The sequence below is a fragment of the Erinaceus europaeus genome, chromosome 16, assembly GCF_950295315.1.
Source record: "Erinaceus europaeus chromosome 16, mEriEur2.1, whole genome shotgun sequence".
In the NCBI taxonomy this organism is placed as follows: Eukaryota; Metazoa; Chordata; class Mammalia; order Eulipotyphla; family Erinaceidae; genus Erinaceus; species Erinaceus europaeus.
This window is the reverse complement of record NC_080177.1, coordinates 33326197-33351186: the sequence shown is the minus strand read 5'-3', so window position 1 is coordinate 33351186 and position 24990 is coordinate 33326197. Positions and strand designations below refer to the sequence as shown.

The following is a 24990-nucleotide window of genomic DNA, read 5'->3' as shown; positions in this document are numbered from 1 at the left end:
GAGAAGAAGCAGGGGCCAAAAGGGCTGGACTTCTGGCTACTTCTGTTTAAGTCCATTTAATTGATCCACATCCCTGTGGGTTTGCCGAGATTGTAGTATGCTCTGTCGCCAGGCTGATGTCAGCCGTATGTAGTGTCCAATTTTTTAACATCAGCCTGTATACTGCATCACAACAATCGGCCAAACTACTTTCCATTAAGTTACATTTTTGTATACTCTCCTCACCAATGTGTACATATTTCATTTTTTTTAAAGAAAAGCTTCCTTTTGATTATAGGCATTTTGGTGAATTTGGGGAGAAGTGTGTCATTGTGTTTTAAATTTTCATTTACCTGAAGTTGAGTGATGACTGTCTTTTCATGTATTTATTAGCCATTCATATATTTATTTTTGGAGGGGAGGGAGGGACACAGAGAGAGCGAGAATGAGAGTGAGAGAGCGAGAGCGAGAGATGCAAGAGTACCGTTCAGCTCTGACATAGGGGTTTCAGGGTTTAGCCTATGACCTTTAGGAAGTCTGACATGTAAGCCTGGTGTACTACCTCTGTATCTCCCTGGCTCTTCAGCTCATTTTTAAAAAATTTTTATTTATTTCCTTTTTGTTGCCCTTGTTGTTTTATTGTTGTAGTTATTGTTGTTATTGATATTGTCATTGTTGGATAGTACAGAGAGAAATGGAGAGAGGAGGGGAAGACAGAGGGGAGAAAAAGACACCTGCAGATCTGCTTCACCACCTATGAAGCAACTCCCCTTCAGTTGGGGAGTGGGGGGCTCGAACCGGGATCTTGTACCATGATCCTTACTATGGTCCATGTGCTTTGTGCCACCTGAGCATAACCTGCTGTGCTACCACCCTACTCCCCCTTCTGCTCATTTTACAATTGGTCTGTGTCTTTAAAAAATTACTTGTGGGATAGGGAGATGACTCTGTAGTATAGCACATGCTTTGCACACATGAGGCCCTGGGTTACTCCTTAGTACTACATGAAATGGCAGAGTCATACTGTTATTATTAGATTCTGTTTTATTTACTCACAGACTTACAGATACATCTTTGGATGATTATATGACATTATAATCTTATTAACAGGAATGATTACTTTTTGTATCATGACTTAAGAACTTTTTTAATACCTTCCCTGAAGAGTTTTCCAGCTCTTAAATATATTCATTCTATATTATCTTTCCTGAACCTACTTTTTAATTCATAAAGTGAAAAATTACTATCAGACAAAGCATTAGGTTGTCACTGGAACTACATTTTAAGTGCCTTTTAAGTCTTAAAAGTTTTCTTTTTTTGTTTCCCTCCTTAACTTAAAAAATGTGATACTAATACTGAATTTTTCATGCAATGGCAGGAGAATTTTGTTCCTGGCAGCTTATGACAAAGACACTTTGAAACAGGGATGTCAGAATGCCAATCTAAATAACTCAGTTAGGCAGGCCTCTTTTAAACCAATGTAATGCTCTGTATTGTTGAACAGAATAAGATTTAGCTTGTCAGTTTCATGTTTATTTAGGAAGACTGTCAAGCATATGAAGGTTAAAGGTTAGAATAATATTGAGGAAGTTTAGATACTTTAATTTTTTTCTCCTCTTACTGTGTATACTATTCCAGCTAAGCAAATGTGTAAGCTAGAGTATCCAAAGCCTATTAAAAAAATCACTGTATTGAGGAAATATTAATTTCCATGGTTGTCACAGGGGGATAGTTCTACATCTCCCTAACACACATTTCATCCTCTACCCAACCACCACCTACTTCCACCATAGACACACACCCCTATCCCTATGAAGCACCAAAGTCCATTAAGTCTCAAACTTTAAAAAATTTGTCTGAAAATATACATAACACAAGGTTGACCACTATGATCATTAACTATGTAGTTCTTTGACATTAAGTATTTTCTTACTGCTCTGTGTCTGCTAACATGTTTCTAGAAATATTTATTGACAATTAACACAGGGGTTCCACTTGAACCCACACATTACCATGCTCAAGGGTTTGCATCAGTGCTCCATACATGCCAGGGGGAAGCCTCACAAGTGCTGAAGCAAGTACTGTAGGTGTCTCTCTGTCTCTCTCCCTCCCCTCTAAACTTCTCTGTGTCCTATCCAATAAAAGAAGAAAAGAAAGGAAAGGGAAGAAAGGAAAAAATGGCCACCAGAAACAGTAGATTCCTCCTACAGGCACATAGCCCCAGAGATAATCCTGTTTGGAAAAAAATAAGTTAACACTACGTAATATCTATAACTAATCAATGAATTTATTCTTCATTATTATATTAGTATTAAAATAATAATAAATATTACTATGCCTACTACTTCATATGTGAATAGATACATATATCTTAGTGTAATTCTACTGTAGTTAGTGGCAATTTCAAGATCAGAAGCCAACCTGTAAAATTCTAAAGCCTGTTGTTCTTTTCCCTTAGTTTCTTTATTTTATGCGTAAAGAAATGTGGATTACATAAAAATGGGAAGTTAGGGAGTCCGGTCTTAGCACAGCAGGTTAAGTGCACATGGAGCAAAGTGCAAGGACCAATGTAAGGATCCCTGTTCGAGCCCCTGGCTCCCCACTTCCAAGGGAGTCGCTTTGCAGATGGTGAAGCAGGTTGGCGGGTGTCTCTCTTTCTCTCCCCCTCTCTGTCTTCACCACCTTTCTCCATTTCTTTCTATCCTATCTAACAACAACAACATTAATAACTACAACAACAGTAAAAAAAAGACAAGAGCAATAAAAGGGAAAATAACTAAATAAATGGGCAGTTAAAGTTTTATAATTCCATGACCAGGTATTTGATAAATATATAAATCTCAATGCAGTGATGTGACTGACAGCATTTTGCTTTATATATTTGTGATAAAATATAGTCCTTTCAGTTATTCAGTAGTTTTCAGAAAAATAACTGGATGTTTCATTCAACTTGGTGTTTACCATCAGCTGAGGGGTGTGTGTGTGTGTGTGTGTGTGTGTGTGTGTGTGTGTGTGTGTGTGTGTGTGTGTAGATATCATATTCACACATTTGGTTGACAAACTTTGCATAGAATAATTTCATTAGGGACCTTCCTTGATTAAAGCTTTCAGCAACACACTGATGATCAAAACTGTTGAAGTTGTATAATCAAACAGGAAGATATGAGGATGGATTGTGTTTATCTAAATTGCCATGCTTTCTAAGTTTAAAATTGCTTCTTCCTTTTCATAAATAACAAATTGTCTAAAGCATGTGCCAGTGTGTATGTTTTATTACTAACACAATGACTTGTACTCATGTCACTAGCAGACATGAAGGACGATAGTCCTGATATGAGAAGTTTAGTCCTAAAATGACTGGAGGACTAAAGAGATAGCTAACCAGATAGGGCATGTGCTTTGCAATATCCTGGTTTAAATTTATCTGTTTGTTTGTTTGTTTGTTTTTTACCAGAGCACTGTTCAGCTCTGGCTTATGGTGGTCCAGGGGATTGAATTTGGGGCTTTGGAGCCTCAGGCACGAGAGTCTATTTCCATAACCATTATGCTATCTACCCTCTGCCTGGATGTCCAGGATTGAACCCTGGCACCATGTGAGAGAAGTCATAGCACAGGGAAAGCTCTGTTACTGTACTGTACTGAGTTTCCTTTTCATTGTTTTTCTGTCTCTTGCAATCTGAATGAAAAGTTGGTTTGGGAGTGTTGAAATCATACATAGGTGAAGCCCTGACTCCACACAAAAAACAAACAAACAAACAAATGCAATATGTAGTTTACATGATTGTAATATTTAAAGATCTTGCTTTTTTCCCATTATTTTAACAGGGTCAACATATTGCAATAGCACCTATTCAAAAACTTGAAGAAGCTTTATATGAATACCAACCATTGCAAATAGAAACATGTGGACCACAAATACCTGAACTTGAGATGTTAGGAAGGCGTGGGTAAGTAGTTCCATGAGAACTTATTTAGGAACTGATGCTTGGGGCTTTGTTGTATTGCTTCTTATTAATGTTTCAACATTCTCAGCTTGTTAAGCTCAGATATTTTGAGTTTATAGAGCATCAGTTTTTTTTTCTTGTAAAAAATGAGTGGTACTTAACAGTCCTAGTTTTTCTATGATCTTGTTATGTTATTTGAAGAGAGTAAATTTCAAATAAATAGTTTTGAATTTATGGAAACATAATTTGCTCAAATGGTCTCTATGTCATAGTTAAACATATGTCCTAAATTTTTTTTTAAATAATTTATTTCTTTATTGGGGAATTAATGCTTTACATTCAACAGTAAATACAATAGTTTGAACATGCATAACATTCCCCAGATTCCCATTTAACAATACAACCCCCACTATTTCATTCATCATTTTTCATGGACCTGTATTTCATGGACCTAAAATTTTTAATTGATTGTTTTGTCACTTGTTTATTCAATTTTTGAAAATTATTTGAAGCTGCAATTTCACTACCATAAATTTAAGAATATGTTTTCTTCCTCTCCTACAAGAAGGTATTATTTTATGCTTTATTGTTTTATTGGGAGGTTAATGGTTTATAGTATAGTTGTTGATACATGGGCAAAATTTCATATCTCACCATGATAGGTTTCTGTAAAACACTCCAACTTGGGAAGACTATATTTCACCTCCAACTTGGGAAGACTATATTTTTACTTAGTCTGATTTTCAAAAAATTTAGAGGGGAACTGAAAAGGTCACTTTTTTTTTTTATTTGTTATTTGTGACTAATAATGGGTTACAAGATAGTATGATATGCAGGGTATAGTTCCATACCGCACCTACCACCAGTGTTCTGTGTCCCCACCCTCCTACCTCCTAAAGATAACCACCATAGTTCTCAGAAAGTCTTAGAAACAGATTGTTTGCAATTGTGTGTATGTTTTTTTCTTTCCATGTTTATGTATATCGGTTCACTAGACTCCATATATGACTGAAACCATCCCATAGTTGTCTTTCATCTCTTCCCGTATTCCACTAACCATAGTCACTTCCAGTTTCATCCATTTTGTCTCAAAGGGTACAACATTATCTTTTTTGATTGCAGAGCAGTATTCCATGGTATAGTTACCTCATAACTTCTTCATTCAATCATTTATTGATAAGCATTTTGGTTATGTGAATAATGCAGCTGTGAACACGGGTGCATTTGTCCCTTTAAATTAGTGTTTAAGTGTCATTTGGATAAATGCCTAAGAGTAGTATTACTGGATCATAAGGTAACTCCATTTTTATTTGTTTACGGACTTTCCATACAGTCTTCCACAGGGGCTGCACCAGTTTGCACTCCCACCAGCAGTGTGGCAAAGTCCCTCCCCCCCCCCAACCTCTCCTACAACTATCACTTCCTATTTTGTTGATGTAGGTATTCTCAAAGGTATGAGGTGGAATCTCAATGTGATTTTACTTTGCATTTCTCTAATGATAAGTGTAGCATTTCTTCATATGTCTATGGGCCATATGTATCTCTTCTTTAGAAAGCTGTTTAGCTCTTTGACCTACTTTTTTTTTTTTTTGCACTTGTTACCTTTGTTGTCATTATTATTGTTAGACAGAGAGAAATGGAGAAAGGATTAGACAGAGAGAAATGGAGAAAGGAGGGGAAGACAGAGGGGGAGAAAAAGATAGACACCAGCAGACCTGCTTCACTGCACGTGAAGCGACCCCCCTGCAGGTGGGGAGCGGGGGCTCAAATCAAGATCCTTATGCCTGTCCTTGTGCTTTGCGCCATATGCGCTTAACCTGCTGCACTACCGCCTGGCCCCTGACCTACTTTTTTGGGGGGTTATTTTATTTCTTTTATTGAGCTCTTTATAGATGTCTGATACCAGTCACTTGTCAGATGTATGATGTGCAAATATCTTCTCCCATTTACTGGGTTGCCTGGTTATCCTTGTGGAGTTTGCTTTCAACATGCAGGAGCTTTTTATTTTCATGTAGTCCCATTTATTTTCTCATGTTTTCATTTCATTGAGTCTCCAAATACATCTTGGATGTGAAGATCCTGCAGTGTTTCACTGATGTTTTCTTCCATAAATTTTAGAGTTTTGGGCCTAATACCCAGATCTTTGATCTACTTTGATTTGATTTTGGTGTATGGGGTTAAGTGGTGGTCCACTTTCTCTTTTCTTCGTGTGGCTTCCCAATTTTCTCACCACCATATATTGAAGAGATGTTCATTACCTCAGGTTTTGGCCCCTTTGCCATATATTAGGTGGCTGCGTAGGTGTGAACTAATTTCTGGGCTCTCAATTCTGTTTCATTGATCCAATCCAGGTGTCCCTTTTTATTCCAGTACCACACTTTAAAAATTACTGTTGCTTTGTAATATGAACTGAAGCTGGAGAGCCTGATGCCTCTACCCCATTTTTTTCTCAGAACTGCTTTAGCTATTCATTTTTTTTTTGTGGTTCCACACAAATATTTGGACCCAGTTGTCAAATTTCCATTGAAAAATGCCATAGGGATCCCATTAAACTATAGATTATTTTTGGTAGAATGCTATTTCAATAATGGTTATTTTTCAAATCTATGAACAGCGATTGTTCCTCTATTTATATGTGTTGTTCTCTATTTCTTTTAACAATTTCCTGTAGTTTCCCCTGTAAAGGTCCTTCATTTCTTTTCTGAGATTCACCCCCAATGCATTTTATCTCTTTGGGTCTATAAATATAATAGTAGTGATAGTGGACATCCTTGTTTGGTTCCCAGTTATAGTGGGAAAACATTCAGCTTTAATAATGCTAGCCTTTACTATGTTGAGGAACTGTCCTTCTGTTCCCAATTTCAGAAGGATCTTTATCACAAATGGATGTTGTCAAATGTTTTTTTTTTAATCACCATGTAAAGTGACTTTAAAAAATATTTATTTATTTATTTATTTCCTTTTGTTGCCCTTGTTTTATTGTTGTAGTTATTATTGTTGTTGTTGATGTCATTGTTGTTGGATAGGACAGAGAGAAATGAAGAAAGGAGGGGAAGACAGAGAGGGGGAGAGAGAGACACCTGCAGACCTGCTTCACTGCCTGTGAAGCGACTTCCCTGCAGGTGAGGAGCTGGAGACTCGAACAAGAATCCTTATACTGGTCCTCGAGCTACCGCCCGACTCCCCATAAAGTGACTTTTAAAATAATGATTTGGTATCCTCAAAGTTATTCTCCTTAAGGCAAAAGGATTGTAAATTGCAATTGGCTAAAGTTTTAATAGCTACTTATTTTCCTATGCTTTTTTTAAAAAATCTTTTTTAAAGCCTGCATCTCATAAGCCGTAGTTATCTTCCCGCCCCCCCCCCCCCCATCTTCTACAATGGGCTTTCACCCTTTCTCCAGTCATCCAGTTCTTTTTATCTGTGTTTTATCTTTTACAACATTTCCATTTTATAATGCTATTTCACAGAGGAAGTAAATTCAGTTTCTCTGTAAACAAGTGGGGAATAACTGAAGTATCTCATTTCCACTTTCTCTTTTATCTGTTCTGTAGTCTCTATGACAGTAAAGGTAAGAAGAATACACTAACATCATTTTAGTTGGCACAAAACTGAATGTATACACAATATCCTTTTTAATCATTTTTGAGGTGGATGACATAAAGGTCTTTGTAGCCATCTTATTTTCAAAGATGCACATTTTTGGTCTTATGTACATCAAAAGTACTTGGTCTTATGATTTTAAATGGTTGTTATTACTTTACTTACTGAAGTATTTTTAAAGGTAGTTAAACTTGAGAAGTACACAAATAAGTGAGAATTCTTTCTGGAAGGTGTTATGAATACATAATTATAATTCAAGTTGAGCTGCAGCTCTCTTCTGCTCTGTTCAAGGCAGTATGTAAACATGTTTTATTATTTCTGTGCCAATGGGAGTAAGCAGTGGGAAAACTTAACTGTTGATTGCAATTCCCCAGTCTACTGTTTTAGTGATTAGTTTAGAAAGCTTTATTGATTGGCATTGTGAAAGCATCATCCTAATAATCAACTGACATTTTTTTTTTTTAATTTAAGAAAGGATTAATTAACAAAACCATAAGGTAGGAGGGGTACAACTCCACACAATTCCCACCACCCAATCTCCATAACCTACCCCCTCCCCTGATAGCTTTCCCATTCTCTATCCCACTGGGAGCATGGACCCAGGGTCATTGAGGGTCGCAGAAGGTAGAAGGTCTGGCTTCTGTAATTGCTTCCCTGCTTCTTCTTCTAGCGTTTGCCCTTCTTCCGTAGCCAGTCAACAGCGTCAGGTTGAGCCTCATGTAAAGTTTCGAGACCTCCTTTGAATCTGGAGAGGTGGCAGTCGTTGACTATGTGGGTCATAGTCTGTCTGGAGCCGCAGGGGCAGTTCGGGTCCTCTCTGGCTCCCCAGCGATGGAACATAGCTGCGCACCGGCTGTGGCCTGTTCGATAGCGATTGAGGAGGGCCCAGTCATAACGTGCTAGGTCAAAGCCGGGTTGATGCTTGCAGGGGTCTGTGATGAGGTGTTTGTTCTTTACCTCAGCTGACTGCCAACTCTGTTTCCAAGAGACTGGAACAGAGAAGTTCAGTGTAGGCGTAGGGGACCGGATTGGGTGATGAGACGTCAAGCGTTGTTCCCCGCTGAACATGGGCGTTGACTGGTCGGTCCATACTCCCAGTCTGCCTCTCTCTTTCCCTAGTAGGGTGTGTCTTTGGGGAAGCTGAGCTCCAGGACACATTGGTGGGGTCTTCAATCCAGGGAAGCCTGGCCAGCATCCTGGTGGCATCTGGAACCTGGTGATTGAAAAGAGAGTTAACATACGAAGCCAAACAAATTGTTGAGCAATCATGGACCCAAAGCTTGGAATAGTGGAGAGGAAGTGTTAGGGAGGTACTCACTGCAAACTCTAGTGTACTTCTGCTTTCAGGTATATATTTTGCAGTAGTTTATGGATACGTGTGAACATAAGCTCTCTCTCACAGAAACTGGTGTATATCTAGGTTATGGGACTTTGTTAGAAAGTGAACCACCTGAGATGAAATTAGAGTGTACTATAAAAGGAAAGGTCTCACCCGAGTAATGAAGCTGAAGGGTTGTCATTCCACACATGAAGTCTCTGGACACAGTCTGAGGTGAAGTATGTTGAGGTGGCAATCGTTGCGTTGGTTAGGTTGTGATCAGCGGATGCAATATTATTTGGTATGGATTGGGAGACGCATACGGGAAAGTGGGCCCTATCCAAGGGTTCCAGGACTGGGGGAAGTAGGGGCTCTATAGTGGAGATGTGAGGTTCCTGCTGTCTTAGGGTTCAAAAAGACAATCGATAGTTAATGTTATCATCACATTATTTGTTAATTGGGTTCACTTTGAAAAGTCCTTTTGTTATGGTTTGCTGTACAGTATTCAGTATCTTGTATATAGCTGTGCTGTTGGATGCTTCTAATCTACTTGGTCTAGGCTTTTGAGAGTCCGCATATCAAATACACAGCCTATATATTAAAAAGATTCAGTTTGTGTTTTGAGAAACTTTGAGACATACAGTTGATTTTCCCCCTCTCATATTAATTAACTACTGATTTATATGTTTACATTTTGCTAGGAGTGTACATAAACACCATTCCCACCACCAAAAGACTGTGACCTATCCCTCCCACTCACTCCCACCCCCCACTGGCCCAGGAAGCTACATGTTTACTCCTCACCACAGGGTTTTTACTTTGGTGCCCTAATCAACTGACATTTTAGGTAAGACTTTACTGCTTTCCACCAAATAAGTTATTCCTATGAGCATCTATAATATTATTCAGTAATGTATATTTCTTTCATCATATATAATTATTTTTAATTGATGTCATTTATTTAATATGAGCTGTCCTCTTGTGACTATATTGTAGAAATAAGGAAAGACTTGATTTATATGATAGAATATGATCTTTATGTAAGATGTATATTTTTCAGTTATCCCTACTTATGAATATAAATTAAACTATTCACTATCAGAATTTGTTTAAAATATTTTAGTAATTGATTGAATGTTGGTCTACATTAGTATAAGATTTTAGGAGTATGGTCTCACACTCACATACCGTGCATACAACTCATTGCACCCACTACGATAGTTCCTGTGCCATTATACCAAAGAGAACCTCTACTCTCTACTCTCTACTTCCCCCACCCCCTAGCCACTGTAGTTTTCAGAGTCTAATAGTTTAGTTATTATTGACTTTGTAAGTTCATTATATTAACATGTGAGTGAAACCCTTGGCATTTTTATATTCATTCATTCATTCATTCATTCATTCATTCATTCATTCATTCATTCATATACAGAAGGCAAGAGAGAGAGAGCACAGCATCAGAGCTTCCTTTAATTCAGAGGGACCCAGGCTCAGACCTGAGTCACACACATGGCAAAGCAGCACGCCATATAAATAAATAGATGTCATCAGAGTTGTCTCTGGGCCTCAGTGCCTACATGGTGAATCCAAGAATACTACTGCCTTTGGTGGCCATTATTTTCTTTTTTATTCCTTATTTCTATCTCCCTCTCCCTCACCCCACCCCTTCAGATTCCCCCATTTTCTCTCTTTCTCACTTTCCCTCTTTTTCTTTTTAATATAGATGGAGAGAAATTGAGAGGTAAGGGAGAAATGGAGAGGGACACAGAGATACACCTACACCCTATTCAATAATTTTAGTCATCCATCAGTGGGCTTTTAGGCTGATTCCGTATTTTGGCTATTATGAACAGTGCAACTATAAACATGATGGTGCTTGTAAAATACTAGTGTGTGTCTTGTGGATAGATGCCCAGGTATGGCATTGTAGGATCTTAAACTTTTTATTTTTAATACCAGTGTGTTACTCAGATTTGGCTTATGACCTGGGGATTGAACCTGGGGTTTTATAGCCTCAGGCATGAGAATCTTTATGCATGACCATTATGTTGTCAATTCAGCTCTACTTATTTTATTTTTTTTATTTTTTATAATGATTCACATGCACATGGTTTTTCTTAAGGTTTGCACCAGTTGCATTCCCACCTGCAAAGCAGTAGAGCTTCTTTCTCATCACATCAGGGGCTGCGTTTGTTTCCAGTGTTTTTTGTAACCTATCCTTCCCATGTGAGGTAATATCTCATTGTGGTTTTAATTTGCCTTTCTCTAATAGTAAATGTTACTGTGCATTTTTTCATATGTTTATAGGCTATTTGTTTCCTTTGTCTCCTATTCTGATATTTTACCCACTTTTTAAAATTGAATTACTTATTGTTAAATGTCTGTGTTGTTGAGTTGTATAATGTCTTTATATATTTTATTTTATTTTATATTTTAATTACATTATTGGGGAATTAGTGTTTTATAGTCAACAGTAAATATAATAGTTTTTACATGCATAACATATCTCAGTTTTCCATACAACAATACAACACCCACTAGGTCCTCTGTCATCCTTTCCCAGGACCTGTAATCCCCCCACCCCAGAGTCTTTTACTTTGGTGCAACACAACAAATATATTTTATTTTTTTTAAAAAGATTAAGGAGAGGGTCGGGCGGTGGCACAGTGGGTTAAGCGCATGTGGAGCAAAGCACAAGGACCGACATAAGGATGCCGGTTCGAGGCCCTGGCTCCCCGCCTGTAGGGGAGTCGCTTCACCGGCAGTGAAGCAGGTCTGCAGGTGTCTATCTTTCTCTCCCCTCTCTCTCTGTCTTCCCCTCCTCTCTCCATTTCTCTCTGTCCTATCCAACAGCGAACAACATCAACAATGGCAATAATAATAACCACAACGAGGCTACAACAACAAGGGCAACAAAAGGGGGAAAAATGACCTCCAGGAGTGGTGGATTCATGGTGCAGGCACCGAGCCCAGCAATGACCCTGGAGGGGGGAAAAATAAATAAATAAATAAATAAATAAATAAATAAATAAATAAATAAAAAGATTAAGGAGGTCAGGCTGTGGCGCACCCATTTAAATACACATACCATGTGTAAGGACCGGGGTTCAAGCCCCTGCTCCCCACCTGCAGAAGGAACGTTTTATGAGCGCTGAAACAAGTCTACAGATGTCTTTCTTTCTCTCCTACCCCCCCCCAATTTCTCTCTGTCTTGTCAAATAAAAATAGAAAGAAAAAAAAAGGCTTTGGGGAGCATAGTGCAGGCACCGAGCATCAGGAATAACCCTGGTAGAAATAAATAAATAAATAAATAAATAAATAAATAAATAAATAAATAAATATTTTCTTTATATTAGAGGTGTATATAGAGAGATCTTGAAATGAGGGAGAGGGAGAGAGAAATAGAAAGAAAGGAGGGGGCTGGGGAAGAGAGACCAAAGCCTCACTTCTGTATAAAGGGCACTGGGAATTTTGAAATTATTTTATGGTAAAAAAAATTTTTTTTTTCTTTTAAAGTTTTATTCTTTATTTTAATGACAGAGACCAAGACCAGAGTACTGCTCAGCTCTGGCTTACGGTGGTGTTGGGGATTGAACCTGGGACTTCAGAACCTCAGGCGTGAAATTTTTTTTTTTGCCTCAAGGCTTATCACTGGGGCTCGCTGCCTGTACCATGAATCTGCTGCTCCTGGTGGTCATCTTTTCCTTTTTTTTTTTTTTTTGTAGATAAACACCTGCAGACCTGCTTCCCCACTTGCAAAGTGGCCCCCCTGCAGTTGAGGAGCCGGGGGCTCGAACCAGGATTCTTGCAGTTTATACTATGTGTGCTTAACCTCGTGTGTCACCACATGGCCCCCACATGAAAGTCTTTAGCATAACCATTATGCTGTCTCCTCAGTCCCATAAGAAAAAATACTAAAGAATTTTTATTTTGAAAACCAATAAAAATAAATAAAACTTATCAAAAAAAAAAAGAATTTTTATTTTATTTTTTCAGCACAGTAAATCAGTTACTTGGCAGGGAGTGATTTATTCAGTAATCCTTTTCTCCATTGATGTGTTATATTAGTACATAGAGATTATTTTCTGTTTTTCTTTTTCATTAATCTGTTTCAATTTTTCAAAACTGTATCTTGGGCCAGCCAAATAGCTCACATAGATAATGTGTTTGATTGCTTTTCCCTGTGCTCCACCCAGGTTAGAGATTGGCCGTCATCATTGGAGGAAGTTTTGATTCTGTGGTTTCTTTCCCTTTGTGTTTGTGTCTGTCTGAACAAAGTTGACCCAAGCTGTGAGGCCCCCGTAACAATGATAACAGCAACAACCCAGTATCTTCTCATTAATTTAAATTAATGGCATATTTTATCATTGTCATATATTTTTTTCTATTACCATGATTCAAATTACCATAACCTCTAGTGTTTAAAACAAAACTCACTTTTATCTCAATTATGTGTTTGGAGTCCCTAAATACTCTCCTCCTCACATTTCACAGGGTTTCAAAGAGGGTGTAACTGGGTGATCATCTACTAGGCTCATTGTTTGCAAAATTTGGTATCTTGCTGATGTACATATTAGCTATATTCATCTTCTATATTAGTGTGAGAAAATCTTTTTGAATCTCATCCTTTTAAAGGACTTACAACTGATGAAATTTGACCCAGTATATAATTTCCCTCTTGTTAACACATAGTTAAACAATTTGAAATCTTAATTACATCTGCAAGGTCCCCTTTGTAAGGTAATATAATCTCAGGAGTGAAATCCCTCATATTCATGCAGATGAAATTTTCAGGTTATACTCAAGGGGACTGTCTCAGAATTCTATGTAGCACAAATGGACAGTTTCTTTTTCTGTGTATCTTCTCAAAAATAAGTTTTGTTGTTTACACATCTAATCTTCCAATTAAGTTAGAGCAATGGAATTTCATTGGCATGAAAGGGCTTGAGGATGGGTGTAGTCGTCTATAGCATGTATGTAGAGGTTTGAGGGTAGGGGTAGTAAAGTGAGAAAAAAAAAGTCTTACTGAAGATATATATATATATTTTTTTTTTCCCAAGGTGTTTTCCTTTTGGTGTATTAGCTGATTGTCTAGAAATGGCAGGAAAAGCATTTTGTGTTTTGGTATTTTTGTTTTTGATGCTATCCACTTAAGTTTATATACTAGTGTTAGAGTTAGTATCAGAGCATCAGACAAAGAACATAGAAAAGTTTAAAAACCACAGAGAAAGACCATAGCATGTATGCCTATATATATATATGATGTAGATTATATTTTGGTATAATTATAAAAATATTACTAAATTAACTTTTTTTTGCTGGCATTGGCAGTAAGCTGTCTTTAGTGTCTGTTTTAGTTGGCATTTGATTTAGCAATCAGCTCACACATTTAATACAAACCTTTGTACTTGAATTTCTCTTCTGGCTCTACTCTGGTTAAGTTTTAGGGCCTTTTTATGCAGTCATGGAAAAAATATGCTTCTGCTTAAAGCAGTTGTCAAACAAGCTTCTTTCATCGACAGTCAGACACAGGGCAGCTGAATGAGGCTGTTTAGTCTAGAGTAAATGCTCATGAGATTACAAGGTCACTGAGGAAATGTAATTATGCAGCTGATTCCAGGATAGTCTTTAGTAGTAAGGACCTTAAGAGTATTAAATCATAATGTAAATTAAAAATATATAATGAGATGTTATGAAATTTATTTTTATAGAGAAAAGCAGCACAATAAAAACTAAATTATAATGAAATGTAGTTTTAAGTCCAAATTTTATAATACCCTAAAAAGTCAGTTTTATTTGTTAGTGAACTTTGGTTGCTTCCTCCCAAATCACTGTGACATGCAATAGGTACTTTCTATGTATATCCACTAGGATATGAAATCTCATAGTATATTGCTGCTGTTATTGAGAAAGCAATTTAAAAAAAATTATTTATCACTCATCAAATATTTATGAATCTAGATACTCTTCTAAGTGCTAAAAACAGCATTAAAACAGAAAACCAACTATTTTGATGTTAACATTCTGAGGTAGAAACCAGCAGTAAAAACACACTAAAGAATCACTTAAATGGTAATAAGAACTTTGAAAACAAATTTAACAGTAAAAAGGGATATGTAGTGATTGGAGTAGAATGCCTTTTTTTAAAAATAGGTACTGGTGACCACTTTTGAATTTTTTATCTTTATTTATTTGCTAGATAGAAAGTCAGAAATTGAGAGGGAAGGGGGGTGGTAGAGAGGGAGAGAGAACGAGAGACACCTGCAGCCCTGCTTCACCACTTGTGAAGCTTTCCCCCTGCAGGTGGGGACCGGGAGACTCGAACCTAGGTCCTTCCGCACTGTAACGTGTGCTCAACCAGGTACGCTAGCTATCACCTGGCCCCTCTGATGGCCACTTTTGTACGATGATACTTGAGCAGTTGGAATTAAACGAAGAAGCTAAATATGTAGTATCAAAAGAGAAAATCTAAAGGAGCTGTAAGTGCAAAGTTGTTGAGGTAAAATTAACATGTGTAAGAAAGAAAGGAAACCCATGTCTGAAGCAGAGTGAATTGGGGAATGACAGGAGATGCAGAAAGTCAGAGAAGGTAGGGTTTTACTTGTTTTTTGTAGTAAAGAAGTCAGGTAGATCATGTAGAACTGTATAGATGCTTATAAAGACCAGAACTGTTAGACCAGTGAAATAGCTGATTTCAGTAGTGTGCTGCTTTGTCATATATGTAACTCAATTTTGAGCCTGGCCCTCACCACATTGAAGGAAGCTTCTGTGCTGTAGTTTCTTTCACTCTTTCTGCCTTGCTCTCTCTCTGGCTTGATCTAAAGAAAACAAACACCCAGTAACCATAAAACAAAACTTTTTAAAAAAAATTTAATAATGCTTGACAAGACCATAGGATAGATAGATAAGAGGGGTACAGTTCCATACAATTCCCACCAACAGATTTCCATATCCAGTCACCTCAATTGGAATCTTTACTATTCTTTATCTCTCTGGAAGTATGGGCCCAGGGTCATTATGGGATGCAGAAGGTTGAAGGTCTGGCTTCTGTAATTGCTTCTCTGCTGGATTATGGGCATTGGCAGGTTGATCCATACTCCCATCCTGTCTCTGTTTTCCCTAGTGGGGCAGGGGTCTGGAGAAGTGGAGTTCCAGGACACATTGATGAGGTCATCTGCCCAGGGAAGTCAGATTGGTGTCATGGTAGCATCTGTAACTTGGTGGTTGAAAAGTAAGATATAAAGCAGAACAAATTGTTTAATAATCAGGAATCTAAAGATAAGAATATTGCAGATGAGATTTGAGGTCTCCATTATGGAAAAAGCTAGAGAGTCTATTTTAGCTGTATTCCAAGGGGCCCATGACTTTACTAATTTTTGCCTGAGCCCAACAGCTAACATGCAGGTGGGCTAAGGTATTGTCTGGGGAGGTGGTGTCATAGTTAGAAATTGGACTAGAAAGTTGGATAAGGAAAGAGAGTAGTAACTTGAACTTTTTACTTTGAAGTAGATAGGAAGTCCTCAGAGAATTTTGAACAGAGCTATGTCATGATACACCTTTAGAAAGATCTATGATGAAATTTATGGTGAGTTGAAAGTAAGAAAACATGGAACAGTCTTGGCTACAGTGCTAATGGAGTATACTAAAATGGGAGCAGGGAAATTGCCAAGAAATCAATCAGACTATGGATATAATTTTGATAGCTGAGACTAGAAATTTTTTTTTGATGGATTAAATGGGGGGGAGTATGAGAAGATTTCTCGTCTCACCAAATGTACTTCTTATTCCAGTTTTGGAATCAACTATATCTCTACAAAGCCTAGATTTCCTTGGAGAATAATATTAGAAGTAAATATCTCTGCTTTAGGTGTGTCTGTTGCTCCTCAGAACTGTCAACTAATTTCATTAAGGTTGTATTGAATTGATTAATTTGGAAAAGCAAAAATTGTACATTGCAGCTAGAAATTGAAGACCCAGGGGCCCGGCAATGGTACATATGGTTAAGCACACACATTACAGTGCACAAGGACCCAGGTTCAAGCCCCTGGTCCCCACCTGTAGTAGGAAAGCTTCATGAGTGGTGAGGCAGGGCTGCAGGTGTCTCTGTCTCTCTCCCTCTCTATCTCTCACCCTCCCCTCTCAATTTCTTTCTATCTCTATTCACTAATAAAGAAAACTATTTAAAAAATTGAAAAAAAAAGAAACTGAAAACTCAGGAAATGCTAAAAAGTGCACTGCTAATGATTCATGAGACATTTCTTGCAATGCTAATGATAAGTCAGGTGTAGCATTTCTTCATATGACTATGGGCCATGTGTATCACTTCTTTAGAAAACTGTCTATTTAGTTCTTTGGCCCACCTTTTTAATGGGCTACGTTTACTACTTCTTCTTCCTCCTCTTCCTCCTCCTCTTCTTCTTCTTCTCCTTCTCCTCCTTCCCCTTCTTCCTCTTCTCCTCCTCCTCTTCGTCCTCCTCCTCCTCCTCCTTCTTCTTTTGCCTCCAGGGTTATTGCTGGGGCTCCACGAATCCACTGCTCCTGGAGGCTATTTTTAAAAAAATATTTATTTATTTATTTATTCCCTTTTGTTGCTCTTGTTGTTTTATTGTTGTAGTTATTATTGATGTCGTCGTTATTGGATAGGACAGAGAGAAATGGAGAGAGGAGGGGAAGACAGAAGGGGAGAGAAAGACACCTGCAGACCTGCTTCACCGCCTGTGAAGCGACTCCCCTGCAGGTGGGGAACTGGGGTCTGGAACTGGGATCCTTATACCGGTCCTTGTGCTTTGCGCCACTTGCATTTAGCCAACTGCACTACCGCCTGACTCCCTGGAGGCTATTATTTTCCCTTTTGTTGCCCTTGTTGTTTAACGTTGTGGTGGTTATTATTATTGTTGTTGTTATTGATGTTATTGTTATTGGATCAGACAGAGAAAAGGAGAGAGGAGGAGAGAAAGACATCAGCAGACCTGCTTCACCACTTGTGAAGCGACCCTGCTGCAGGTGGGGAGCCAGGGGCTCGAACTGGGATCCTTATGCTGGTCCTTGCACTTCATGCCGGGTGCACTTAACCTATTGCACTACCACCTGACCCCCTAATTTTACTTCTTTTGTAGATCTGTACCAGTTTGGTATAGATAATTTGATATCAGTCGCTTGTCTGGTGTGTGATGTGTATGCTGCTTTCTTTACCCATGCATCCATCTGTGGACACTTAATTTTGTGTGTTTATGTGTGGCATGTGTGTATAAAATATTTTTGCCTGGCACTGAGGCTCCTTTCCTCCCTGCTGACCTATTCAGATAGTAAGACAGAGATAGAGAGACAGAGAAAGATACCACAGCACTGTAGCTTGCTTCAGTTCTGTGGGAGCTGGGCTTAAACTTGGATTGTACACTTGGCAAAGCAAGCACACTATCCAAGTGAGCTGTCTTGCTGACCCTGTTGTTTCTGGGTAATGACTATTGTAAATAATGATTCAGTGAACAAGGGGGTGCTTATTTCTTTTTAAATTTGTATTTAGATTTGTGTATTTCTTTTTTGTTTTTGCTTTGTGTTTCCAGAAATAGAACTGTCAAATCATGTGTAGTCTGTTTCGGTTTTTTGAGTCCCTTTCCTATTGTTTTTCATATAGTTGCACCAATTAATGTTTCCACTCGTGTGTTACGCGAGGTTTCTCTTTCTCTAGTACTTGTTATTCTTGTCTTTTTGATAGTAGCTTTTTAAAGAAACGTGAGGCAATGTGTAATTTAAGGTATTGGCCTTATATGTTTTTTTAAATCACATTTAGTCTTAAATTTTTAATATTTTATTGTTTGAAAATGGTCTATATATTTTCTATTTTATGTTTATGAAATGAAGGAAAATAGTTTATATAATGGGCCAGGTGGTGGCGTACCTGGTTAAGCCCTCACATTACAGTGCGCACAGACCCAGGTTCAAGCCCCTGGTCCCTACCTGCTTCACGAGTGGGAAAGCAGGGCTGCAGGTGTCTCTCTGTCACTCTCCCTCTCTATCTCCCCTTCCCATCTCAATTTCTCTGTCTCTCTCTATCCAATAGTAGACAAATAAATAACATAAAATTAAAAAAAATTGTTTATATATTGATTGTTTTAACTTGCAAACTTGCAGTTAGTTATTTATCTATTTATTGGGATATGGGTAGAGAAAGAACCAGTCTTACTCTGGCATGTGGATGCCAGGAAGAGAACTTAGGACCTCATGCTTCATAGTTCAATGCTTTACCCACCTCCCTTTTTACTAGTGTTATCATGTAGCATGTGTACTCAACCAGGTGCGCCATCACCCAACCCCACTAGTGTTATTTTTGTTAGCATAAAATGGATTTTAATTTTTTAATTTTCTCATATTAATTAGTGATTTATGTGACTACAGATCAATAGGAGTGTACATAAACACCATTCCCACCACCAAAAGACTGTGTCCCATCCCATTCCCCCACCTGCCCCATGAAGCCAAACATAGACTCTCACCCTTAACCCAGGGTTTTTACTTTGGTGCCCTACTCCAAATTCAGATTTTTTTAAAGATATTAATGTTTTCCAAAATTTTAATATAGAAAATAAAAAATTAATGGGAATATATATTCTTATTGAAAGATTTCATTTTTTTCTTTATTGGGGGGATTAATGGTTTACAGTTGACCATAAAATACAGTAGTTTGTACATGTGTAACATTTCTCAGTTTTCCGCATAACAATCTAACCTCCTCTAGGTTCTCCTCTACCATCATGTTCCAGGACCTGAACCCTCCCTCCCCACCCCAGTCTTTTACTTAGGTGTAATTCACAAACAAGATTTTAATTTTTAAGACTGTACAACAATCCCAAATGGTTTCAGAATTGTTTTATACATATATACTTATTATTAAATTTAGCCATTGCCTCAAATATACACACATTTTTATTTATTTTGGGTCACTGGAGCGTTACCACTTCAGGCTGGTTTTTTTTTTTTTAAGTGATTTGATACTGATTTACAAAATTACAAGACAACAGGGGTTCCCACCATCAGAATTCTTTGTTCCCATCCCTCCCCTCCAGCAAAAATTGAAATATTTCTTTCCATCACAGATAGGGCTATTGGCCCTTTCTTCCTTCCCTTCCTTCCCATTTCTTCCTTTTTGTATCTGTATTTTTTGCTCACTTTTATTTACTTCTACTATCTTACCTTCACTTCCTTTCTAAGTCATACCTATGCCTATTACTGCTTCTGAGTGTCCTTCCTTTTCCCCCTTCTCTCTCAGATAAGCGAAACAGTGCCTGACTTCCTCTGGTGTTTTCCAGGGTTTCTTTCCTTTCAGTAATGATATAAAAACAAAGATTCCTGGTGACAAATATTTTTGGTCTGGTGGAATTGGGTTTAGAGATTCCGTATGCCAGGACTTGGTTCAAGCCTAGTACCATCATGTGGGAGTACTTGAAAGGGAAAAACTTTCCTAGGTGGAGCAGTGCTGTGGTTTCTGTCTCCTACCCTCCCTCCACCACCCACCCCTTCTCTGAAGAAAAGAAGGCCTTTGGAGTAGTGGAGTTTCCCAGGCACCAAGCCTCAGCTGTTACCCTACTTGACGAAAAATATAAAATGAAAGTAAACTGAATATATTAGTGCTTTTAAAGGCAATTTTAAGTTTGGTATATAGTAATTTTAGTAGTAAAATGTAGAGTAAAAATGAATTACCTAAAAATTTATATCCAGCTTGCTTGTGAATGACTATGTTCATGCTAGAAAAGATGGCCTTTAAAAACGTCAAACAGTAAATTAGAATCCTCTCCCTTCTTAGGTATGTTGGGCAGCTTATCAGTGGAAAGTATCAAAAAAGTGTATAGTCATTAATTCTTCCCTTCCTTGAGGAGAATTCAGGATCACAGACAATGACTCAGCTATTTTGAGATGTGCCCTAAAAGATTCATTTTTGTTTCTATCTCTTGTTATTGCCAGGGGCTTTTCTACTTCTGGCTGCCTTTTTTGTCAGGTGGGTGAGGGGGTAGTGGGGATAGAGAGGTACCATAGCACAGTGCCACTGTGGGGAGAAAGCTTGAATGAACAAGGGTTTCAGACGTGGCAAAGCAGGCGTACTATCAATTGTGGGCTACTTTGTTAACCTTAGATCTGTATTCTCCTAAAAAGCACTTAAAAGTAGTGATAATACTATTTATTACATGTGTAGAAATTGTGTTTATATTTAAGAGACTGAGTTTTGAAAAAGGAAAAATAACCTGGATGTTGTGTAGTTAGGAAAGTATTAGATATTTGTAACCTGGTAACTTGTTTCACCTTTCAAATGCACATGTTAACGCTTGGGCTACAAAATCTTGCTAATTTATAGTTATCATATTTCATAAGTGGAGCCTAATTCTATTTTCCTCACTAAGATGTAATATGTGCTTTTAATCTCCCTACACATTATATCATAAAATTTACAACTGCTACATTAAGCATCAAGCATAAATTCTATTGTACTTTATATAGACCACTACATATTTTCATCCACTCCTATTTCAAGGTAGAATGGTGTTTATGAAAATTTATCAGGAAGTTTTGATTACAGTACTCAGTATTATAGCTTGAGGTCATGCAGTATAATACCTCCAGTCTTGTTCTTTTTTCTTAAGATTGCTTTGGCAATCCTGGGGACTTTTTGGTTCCAAGTAAATTTTTGAAGCTTTTGTTCTGCTACTTTAAAGAAGTTCATTGGGGGACTGGGTGGTGGCTCATCTGTTTAAGCGTATATAGTACAAAGTATAAGGGCCTGTGTAAGGATCTTGGTTCGAGTCCCCATTTGCAGGGGCTGTCACATCACAAGCAGTGAAGCAGAGCTGCAGGTGTCTTTCTCCTTCTCAGTTTCTCTCGGGTGCTGTCTTTGTTGATCTCACAGCAGCCTATGACACGGTCTGGCACCGTGGTCTCCTAGTCAAGATCTCAAGATGCCTGCCTCCATGGGTGGCCAATACTATATCGTTTCTTCTCCAAAACAGAAGATTCCGGGTGCATCTGGGTGACAAGTCTAGCAGATGGAGACTTGTCTCAAGTGGCCTCCCCCAGGGCTCTGTTCTGGCTCCTACGCTATTTAATATTTACATCAATGACCTCCCAGAAACTTCTTCAAGGAAGTTCATCTACGCCGATGACATCTGCTGTGCAACTCAGGCATCCAAGTTCCACATCCTCGAGGAAACACTCACGAAAGACATGTCTCTGATATCTGATTACTGTAAAAAATGGCGACTAATCCCTAGCACTGCAAAAACGGTATCATCTGTTTTCCATCTACACCATGCCTCGGCCTCGCGTGAGCTTAATGTGCAGCTTGGCGATACGAGAATCCGGCATGAAGCCCAGTCTATCTTGGCGTTACTCTCGATCACACTCTGTCATTTCACGAACAACTCATAAAAACTGCAGCAAAGGTGGGCGCGAGGAATAACATCATTGCAAGACTGGCCAGCTCCTCATGGGGCGCAAGCACTTCCACACTACGATCATCATCTCTGGCATTATGCTATTCCACTGCAGAATACTGTGCCTCTGTATGGTTCCGTAGCCCCCATGTCCACTTGGTCGATTCCAAATTATATTTCACCATGAGGATAATTTCTGGAACCATCCGTTCCACCCCGGTTCCATGGCTGCCAGTTCTTAGCAACATCGCCCCGCCAGATATTCGTCGGGATGCGGCATCATCTAAGTTCATTTCCCACGTCTACGCTCGACCGGACCTGCCAATATACTCGGATATCTTCACCCACCCTGTCCAACGCTTGACATCTCGTCACCCAATCTGGTCCCCTACGCCTACACTGAACTTCTCTGTTCCAGACTCTTGGAAACAGAGTTGGCAGTCAGCTGAGGTAAAGAACAAACACCTCATCACAGACCCCTGCAAGCGTCAACCCGGTTTTGACCTAGCACGTTATGATTGGGCCCCTCCTCAATCGGTATCGAACAGGCCATGGCCGGTGCGCTGCTATGTTCCATCGCTGGGGAGCCAGAGACAACCCGAACCGCCCCTGCGGCTACAGACAGACTATGACCCACATAGTCAACGACTGCCACCTCTCCAGATTCAAAGGAGGTCTCGAAACTTTACATGAGGCTCAACCTGACGCTGTTGACTGGCTACGGAAGAAGGGCAAACGCTAGAAGAAGAATCAGAAAAGAAAAAAAAAAAGCCATAGGAGCAGTGGTTTCTTAGTGCAGGCACTCAGCCCCAGCGATACCCCTGGAGGCAAAAAAAAAAAAGTACTTTCATGAGAGTGGCACTAAATCTGTATATGACTCTGGGCAGACTGGTCATTTTAAAGATGTTAATCCTTCCAGTCCATGCGCATGGGATGTCTTTCCATTTCTTTGTATGACACCACAGCAAAGGACTTTGAGGAGGGAGAGTACAAAGTGAAACATGGATTGAGCACAGTGTATTGCATCAGAGCAAAGGATTCTAGGTGAGAAGGATAAGAAGAAAACTCTGGGAGCCTATTATATAATGGAATTGTATGCATATGTCAGTGATTGCTCTGTAAAGCATTAACCCCCTCAGTTAAAAAATTAAAAGGAAAAAAAGGAGAAAAATCAAAGTAGAAAGAAAATGTATATAATTCAAAGTACTAAGACTTTGTGGATTTGCTCATCTAAGTGGATTTGCTCATCTAAGTGGATTTGCTCATCTCTAGAAGTTTCCCCGAATCATTTTGTAATCCCAAATAACTTCACTCCCCCCCCATTTTTTAAATTATTTTACTGGGAAGGTAGTGGCTTATAGTATGCTTATTGATAGGTGGGTACAAATTCTCATCTCCCTGTGATCTCATATAACTTAAGAACTTCTATTAAAATAAGCTTATTTAATTTTCCCCATTATAAGGCTAGTGTTCATTATAATGAAGTTGGAAGATAAAAGTAAGGAGAAGAGGGGCCAGGTGGTGGCACATCTGGTAGAATGCACATGTTACAAAACACAAGGGTCCACGTTCAAGCCCCTTGTTCCCAACCTGTAAAGGAAGCTTCAGGAATGGTGAAGCAATGTTACAGGTGTCGCTCTTTCTCTCTCCACTTCTGTCTCCTCCTTCCTTGATATCTCCCTGTCTGTGTATTATCAATTGACCGATCAATCAATTAATAAAATATTAAAAAATAATAAAAATAAGTATGTAGAAGAAAGATAGACATATATTTACTATTGATTTGTTTTCCAGTAAATTATAATAAGGCAAGGATGGTCTCTGTTTCCATGAAATAGGCTTTTTCCAAGTACTTTTGTAACTTTAAAAAAAATTTCTTTATTGGGGGATTCATATTTTACATTTGACAGTAAATACAATAGTTTGTATATGCATAATATTTATCAGTTTTCCACATAACAGTACAACTCCCACTAGGTCCTCTGTTATCCTTTTATACTGTTTTTCATACTTCATACTTTTGTAACTTAATGCCCCTTTTCATACAGATTTGAAAAAAGTCTGTGTGTCCCACCCCCACCCCCCCACCTTAATATAAAGACAGGGGAGGTGGGAGAAGAGTTGGTGCATGCACAATGGCAGCACCAAGGCTTCCTCCAGTGTGGTGGGGTCCAGGCTTAAGTTTGAGTCACACACATGACAAAGCAGCGCACTATCCAAGTGAGATAGTTTGCTGGCCCTTAACATTTCTTAAACATACAGATCAAAACTGGATAATATGTTCTGCTCACACAAAATCAAAATACACTTAAGCTATGCTTCTTACAATGTTGAATTATTTTAAACACAATAAGAATGCCCAGTGTAATCATTATTCTAATTCAAAGGTAATGTTGCCATGGTTTTTTGTTACTCTGTATAAATGGTTTTAAATGTAAAAACATAAATCCTAAAGAGTAAGATTGGAAGAACGGGGATGGTTTTCATTTACAACAATTTCCTGTCAGACATGGCTCTAAACAAGGCCCATATTTACACAAGACAGTATAGTTTTACATACATTGGTATATTCAGTGCATTTTACAATTCTTTAACCAGTCGTCTGTGGTTAATGGACTCATAGTAAATGTGTTTAATAATACTAGTTGAAAATTGAAATAATTTAAAAATAATTTTACAGTAAAAACACCAGTTAAATCAACTTTTGGTAATAAATGTTGGGAAAAAA

At 38.4% G+C, this 24990-nt stretch overlaps 1 protein-coding gene across 2 annotated transcripts in view; it reads left to right on the top strand.

Annotated features, from left to right (window-relative positions):
* Nucleotides 1-24990, top strand: part of MNAT1 (MNAT1 component of CDK activating kinase) — a 159588-nt gene that overhangs the window by 99111 nt on the left and 35487 nt on the right. For both annotated transcript variants that reach the window (XM_060174893.1, XM_007519267.3), the window contains one exon: nucleotides 3805-3926. In XM_060174893.1, coding sequence (XP_060030876.1) covers nucleotides 3805-3926 — 122 coding nt within the window. The remainder of the gene's footprint in view (nucleotides 1-3804; nucleotides 3927-24990) is intronic.